The sequence below is a fragment of the Gadus chalcogrammus genome, chromosome 13 (assembly GCF_026213295.1).
Source record: "Gadus chalcogrammus isolate NIFS_2021 chromosome 13, NIFS_Gcha_1.0, whole genome shotgun sequence".
Lineage (NCBI taxonomy): Eukaryota > Metazoa > Chordata > Actinopteri > Gadiformes > Gadidae > Gadus > Gadus chalcogrammus.
In genome coordinates, this window is record NC_079424.1 from 15338575 (window position 1) to 15344865 (window position 6291).

Sequence of the window (6291 nt, forward strand, 5' to 3'; positions counted from 1 at the left end):
CAAAAGTCTATGGTTAGCATAATCTGTAACAGTTTTCTTCTTGCACTGCCTCTCTGGTCCTTTTTGCCATCTAGTTCTTCATCTCGGCATCCCTGTCACCCGGTCTCCTCCAGTCCGTTTGCATTCCAAAAGTGGAACTCCTAGGCCTCGCAGTGGGCTGATAGATTGGTGTCCGATACAGTCCGACCTTCACTTCATCATTCCTTTTCTTCATCAAGGCGATGGCCGGTGTCATGCGACCTGGGTCAAAGAACTATATAAAGGGAGTATGTATTAAGTATTTATTGAATTATTGATTTAAAAAAATCACACCTTCATCCAAACTTCTTCAACACACACACACACACACACACACACACACACACACACACACACACACACACACACACACACACACACACACACACACACACACACACACACACACACACACACACACACGCCACATACACACACGCAAATCTGAATTGCTTACATTTGCATGTAACCTCGGCACTGCTGTTCCCCTCTCTTGAGTTGGTTCTGCGCTGAGGTCCATCATGGATCTGCTGAGCTCCGACATGGCCATCTTGGATCCCCTCTTCTGCTGTGCCGAGGTGCTCGGCTGAGGCTGCAGCCTCCTCATGATGTCACTCAGAGAGCTGTAGTTGTCATTCTGGGGCACCCTAAGTATCAAAGGTTTCTGTATGGAGCGAAAAGAGCACAGTGCTTATTATCCAACATCATAATATAAACATAAGCTTCATTTGTTGTAATGTGATTCATTTCCAAATGGGATCTAGACAGGAAAGTATTAGGACACAATAAGAATAAACAAACCAAACGCTTACTCTTCAAATAAAAATACCATGCTTGAATAAATGCAAAAACGATTTCACATACACTTATTGGTCTAAGCTTATCCTTGTTTCCTTTAAAGGGGACATATTATACCACCAGCTAAGACTAGCAGACTGATCTATCCAGCACAACTCTAGTTGGAGACGCCCACTGGTGATGTCAGAAGATGCATAGTTTCGAAATGGCTTTTAACGGCTAATCACACTCACACCTGGTGGTATAATATGTCACCTTTATGGTTTTGTATACACTTAGTTATCTCCAAATATATGTATCTCTATATAAATTAATATATTTCACTAAGTGAAGCAGTAACGCACTCTAGAAGATGGCTGCTTCTCAGCTCTGAAGCTCATCTCATCCGCGTCAACATGTCCATCTTCGTGAAGGGCTTCCCGGGTTCTTGTGTGATCTCGTCTCTGATTGGTTGAATACTTGATGATTTCGTGCTTTAAGGTTGTCTCTTTCCTGCGCTCCACATTCGTAAACAATTTCCTGTCTTCCACATCCTGGCTGTCTTGGACGAGATTTCTGTTATAGACCTGTTCAATTTTGGGTCCAATCCTGGATGAGAAAAAATTTATAAATAATAAGATATATGTTTGCCATATACATTCTCTATAAAGACATGTCTTACGGTTTCTGCTCACATTTTCTATTCATCTCACCTCTGTGGTATTTCAGCGGTATTGGAGTTGAAACCTGAATCTGTCATCGAGAATTGTGTTCTGCAGAGAACACATTGCATCACCATTAAGATATCATCTATCATTTTAAAACATTGCTTTTAAAAACCTACAGACTTCTTAATATTTAAAGTCGAATCTCTTCAAGACCTACTCTCGAGCCTTGTTAGCACCTGGAGTGTTTTTTTCCCTTAGCTTGTCTCTGCCAAAGATAAGAGGAAGGTATCATGCTCAACAACTGTTAATGCAAAACACATAGAAACCACACAGTGCTCTATGGGTCAGTGGAGCCAAGCTACTAGAGCGATAAGACTTGAAGAATGAAGTCATGTTCAACGGTTACACAATACATTCCAGTGAAACGTTGCTCTTAACCTTTTCTTAACAAGCATTTCCAACTAATTTGTGTATTTAAAAAAACAACACTATTTATAGATGATCTATAAAGGCTAATGGTTCCAATTTAACAATTAAAATACACCAATGTGAAAAATAGATCTCTTTATTGGGACCGCAAACTTTCAGGATTGTGTTTTTGTGTACCTTGTATCCAGACGTTTAGTTATGTTCCGTGAAAAATCATCCTCGACGGGTGGCTGTTTCTCGAATGGCGCAAAGTTCTGTGTAGGCCTCTCCCTGGCTTCCACCGACGGGTCAGTGGGACTGTCATGGGGGTAGCTTTTCCGGCGGAAGACCCCCAGGGCTTCCCAGTCCAGAGGGGTCCCCTCGGGCGGCGGGGGAGGGGGGCTTAGGAGGGGTCCCAGCAGGGGGCGGTTGGGGTACCAGAGGTCTGATGACTCGTTCATTCGGTAATAGGTGGTATCGCCCACGGTCAGGGGGGCCGCACGTACCTCCGGCACGGGGAGCGAGGCGGCAAACAGGATGCGAAACTCTCGATCGAAGCACCCGACCACTGGGCCGCTGAGGAGCGTGACCAGATGCCGGTGCAGGTGGGCGTCTGTCCAGGTAAGACTGGAGAGGATATGTAAAGTAAAATAAGAATTATAGGGAAACATAACATAACATAAACATAGCTTCTCGGGAAAGATGCCGGCTTTGTGTAGCCTATACCTGTAGCTGCCGTGGATAACTGTCTCTAGATCTACCAAGATATAGTTGTCTTTCATCTGCCCGACCACCATTCTTCCTTCCCTCGAGCAGAACGTTTTCCCTCCAAGAACGCGAACCTGCATGTTCTGTGAGGGGCAGTCAACCAATCAATCAAATACAAAGACTTGAGTCAAACATTGCACTTCACGTATGGCTCAAGTATATTTTGTATGAATGAAAATGAAACAATGTTCAGAATGCCGTTTACCTGATCATTCTCTCTGGGTCCTACACATTCAGGATGAATGCAGTGCAACCTGTTCTTCGTGTGAATTTAACATTCTTAGCATGACCATGTCAATGTTTAAAAAAACAACTGCACTGTTTGACAGGTGCCTACACCTACGAATCTAGTGTCTGCACCTGTCAAACGTGGGTGTGTCTTAAATGAGTTGTAATGACGTTGTTACGTGAGTAGTCACTGGGCAAGCTTATCGATGGATAAAGATGGCTATTGTTGTGTTTTTGTTCATAGTGGTAATCTCTGTTCAACAGAACCTAGTATTTCTCTTCTATGTTCCAAATATTTCCATTCGCATTGTGACCTGGGTTGGTAAGTCCTGGCAAAAGAGCTAGGCCTATAAGTTCAATTTTAAAACTCATAAACATCTCATAAATGTCTAGGATTGTCAATGTGCGACCTACCGGATGCCGAAGCATGCTGGGTGTGCAGTCCTCCTGCGTGGACCTCTGATTCAGTATGATATAAACAGGGACCCCTCGAGAAGCAGCACTGTGGAGGTCACCTATTACCACGTTGTCCGTCAACCTATCTGTTGCTATGGCAATAACCTGTGAGGGCAGAGATTTGGCAGGCCGCCCCTTATCGTCAGAGATGTTCTGATCCCATAATATCTCTGTTGAACGTCAGATCGATCCAATCCAAATTCTCTTCACTTCAATTTCACTCTTCAACACAAAATACAAACACCATCCCTCTCGGTCTCATTGTCTACCTGGCTAGCCTGCTGCAGATGCCTTCTGACGATCTCTCTGATGGACGGCTGCCCTTCCTCCGGCGGGTTGGTGAGGACTTTGACGCAGTCCCGGCCGGGCCAGATGCTCCTCTCGGGCCAGCCCAGGTCCAGACAGGGGGCGGGGGCGTCGGAGTGAGTGGGGAAGTAGCAGGACGACAGGCATCGTGCCGCTGAGCTCCCGCCGTCCTCACCGTTGCCCTCCTTCTCCTCCTCCCCCCCCCCCCTGGACTCCGGCGCCGCCTGCGTCCGGCTCACGGTGTAGTCATGCGCCCATCCGCTGATGTGGTTCACCTCCTCCTGAGACAGGAAGCCGCCCAGATTCTCCGCTCCCAGGCAGGCATAGAAGGCCGCGGGGCCCACGCTCATGAGCCTCTCCACGGCCAGACGCTCGCTCTCGCAGTGGAGGAACTCGGGACAGGCCTCGGTGACAGGTAGGAACACGGCCTCCTCGTCCAGGCTCTGCTGGTGGGAGTTGGACATGGTCGCCCCCTGCCCCCCCCCCCCCACACACACCCCCTCCTGCGCTGGTGGTGGTGCGGTGCGGCTCCGCAAAGAGAGTCACACTGTTGCACCCAGAGGGACACTCACTGACTGCCCTTGGACACCAAGTCACTCCGGTTCACCTGCCAGTCGACGGCTCCACTGGCTCTGGGATCAGCACTGGAACAGCAGGGTGCAGCTGCAGCATTCTTGGTTGACACTTGAAAATGTGATCTGTTTTTCCCTAGAGGCAGGGTTCTATCATCCGTTCGGTCGAGCTTAAATAAAGAAAGGCCTCCTATATTTCCTTTGGTGAGCTGTCAGGTTCGATTGATTCAAGATTAACGTCCAGAAAAATTCACGTATTCCCATCTAGCCGTGTGGTCCACTTCTGTGATCTCCCTGACACACACTAGGTGTGGGATATTTCCTTTTAAAGAAAAAAAAAACCATTCCTTGCATTCTTAAAAAAAGAAACAATGATCCAATAGACGCCGGTAAGCTTCCGAGTCGTGAGTGAGGAGTGTGTTTGTGTGTGTGTCTGTCCTCTTGCTCTAGATACGCTACATCCCACTCCTTAACTCTCCCTGTTGTCTGAGTTCATCAAGCTGGGCCAGCCAGGCTGCTGACTGATCGGTTCAGCTGCTGAAAACACACATGCACTTTAGACCAACCCAAGCACCGCCCATCCCCACTACAGTCTTCGTCACATATCCAAAAAGCAACTACTTTACAACACACAACTCAAATATTCGGACTTACGCATTGTGCCTTCAACCTTGCTGTGTGAAGTAGTGATGCTTTTCTGTGGTTATCATTTAACTCAGTGGTATTTTTTGTATCCAAGTGTCATCATTTACTCACGGCTCAACAGTTCTCTGACTTGTCTTTCCTGACTGGTAGGTTTGTTTTCAGGCAGGTATGAGCAATTACAAGAAATTTTGCATATTTCCTGATCACCTCATCAGCCAAATTTTTACCTATTTAAAGAAAGATTATTTTGTAATCATCAAGAAGGGATCACTACTTCCATAGATATTAAACACACACACACACACACACACACACACACACACACACACACACACACACACACACACACACACACACACACACACACACACACACACACAAACAGACACACACACAAACACACACACGTATCTGTGTTTTAAATATTTGTCCCACTTTCAGGTAGTTAGCCATAAGTGGGGTTATTCTACATTTTGTTGTTTGGCAGTTTGCAAACACCTCCACCAAAAAGGTTGTCTGTGGTATTGCACAACATCACGAGTGCTATTGATTGCACCGAGCTCTGAATCATTGTATTTAAAGGCCATTGTAACACACCTGACTAAGGCAGCATGTAAGACAAACACAACACAAAACATACCATTGAGCCATTCAGCACAATATAATGATACACCACCTTCAATTTTATATTTCGGGGCATGAAAACAAATAAGAGAAGAGTGACACCTCAGGGGCTGTATTTGATATTTTTTGTAGAATTTAATTTGAAAAAATAGGCAGGTGCACAACACCACCAAAAGTCAGCATTTGTGTATATCATAATACAAACACAGAGAACATCTTCATGCGGTGAATCTCCATGACCAAAGAGAAACAGAGTATCCTAATTGTCTCTGAATGAAACATTCATTGAAACAGAGGAGCATCACATCACTCTCTCTGAAAGACTTTCCTCTGGGGGGGGGGAGGTTCTGAGGGAGGGGTGTGTGTGCGTGCGTGTGTGTGTGTGTGTGTGCGTCCTACTGCTTCTTACGCAGGTGAACGTACAGGACCCCGCTGAGGAGAAGCAGCGGCACGCACACCCAGGCCATGATGAAGCAGTAGCCGAAGTGGCCCGTGCTCAGATCTCTGACGTCGTCCAGGATCTCCTTCCGCCGGAAAGTGAAGATAAGGCAGGCAGCGAAGGCGGCGAAACCTAGAGGGACACATGATTGTAATAGAGAAAGATCACACTAAGGCTGTTCGACTTGGCTCCCTTGTGCCCTCATTACCTATCCCCTACCCTAAACACTATACAGTACACTATTTGGGAAATAGGTTTAGGAGAAATTCAGACAAAAATGATGCACAGTCAATCCATTGGCATAACGTGTAGTGGTCACATAGACAAAGATGTTGACGCCACAAACATGTTGTCATGTGACTCTGTGGTAGCTAATTTGCAT

At 46.2% G+C, this 6291-nt stretch overlaps 2 protein-coding genes across 5 annotated transcripts in view; both read right to left on the reverse strand.

Moving 5' to 3' along the window:
• Positions 1-4: 4 nt before the first annotated feature.
• On the reverse strand, positions 5-5108 carry fam83e (family with sequence similarity 83 member E). Of its 4 annotated transcripts, none has more exons than XM_056605890.1 (10): positions 4856-5005; positions 3593-4735; positions 3282-3428; positions 2598-2722; positions 2070-2498; positions 1681-1728; positions 1509-1568; positions 1161-1404; positions 476-682; positions 5-253 (listed from the first exon to the last, which is right to left on the reverse strand). In XM_056605890.1, exons 2-10 carry the CDS (start codon positions 4091-4093, stop codon positions 71-73), a joined length of 1944 nt encoding a protein of 647 aa, XP_056461865.1. In that variant the 5' UTR covers positions 4094-4735; positions 4856-5005; the 3' UTR covers positions 5-70. The 4 variants fall into 4 exon arrangements, with proteins under 4 accessions (XP_056461865.1, XP_056461864.1, XP_056461866.1 ...); XM_056605889.1 differs by having other exon boundaries at positions 3593-4738; XM_056605891.1 differs by lacking the exon at positions 1681-1728 and having other exon boundaries at positions 3593-5004.
• Positions 5109-5583: 475 nt separating this feature from the next.
• emp3a (epithelial membrane protein 3a) overlaps positions 5584-6291 on the reverse strand; it is a 3933-nt gene continuing 3225 nt past the window's right edge. The window contains exon 5 of the mRNA XM_056605898.1: positions 5584-6041. Within this exon, the coding sequence (XP_056461873.1) occupies positions 5866-6041 (176 nt within the window). The 3' untranslated portion in view covers positions 5584-5865. The remainder of the gene's footprint in view (positions 6042-6291) is intronic.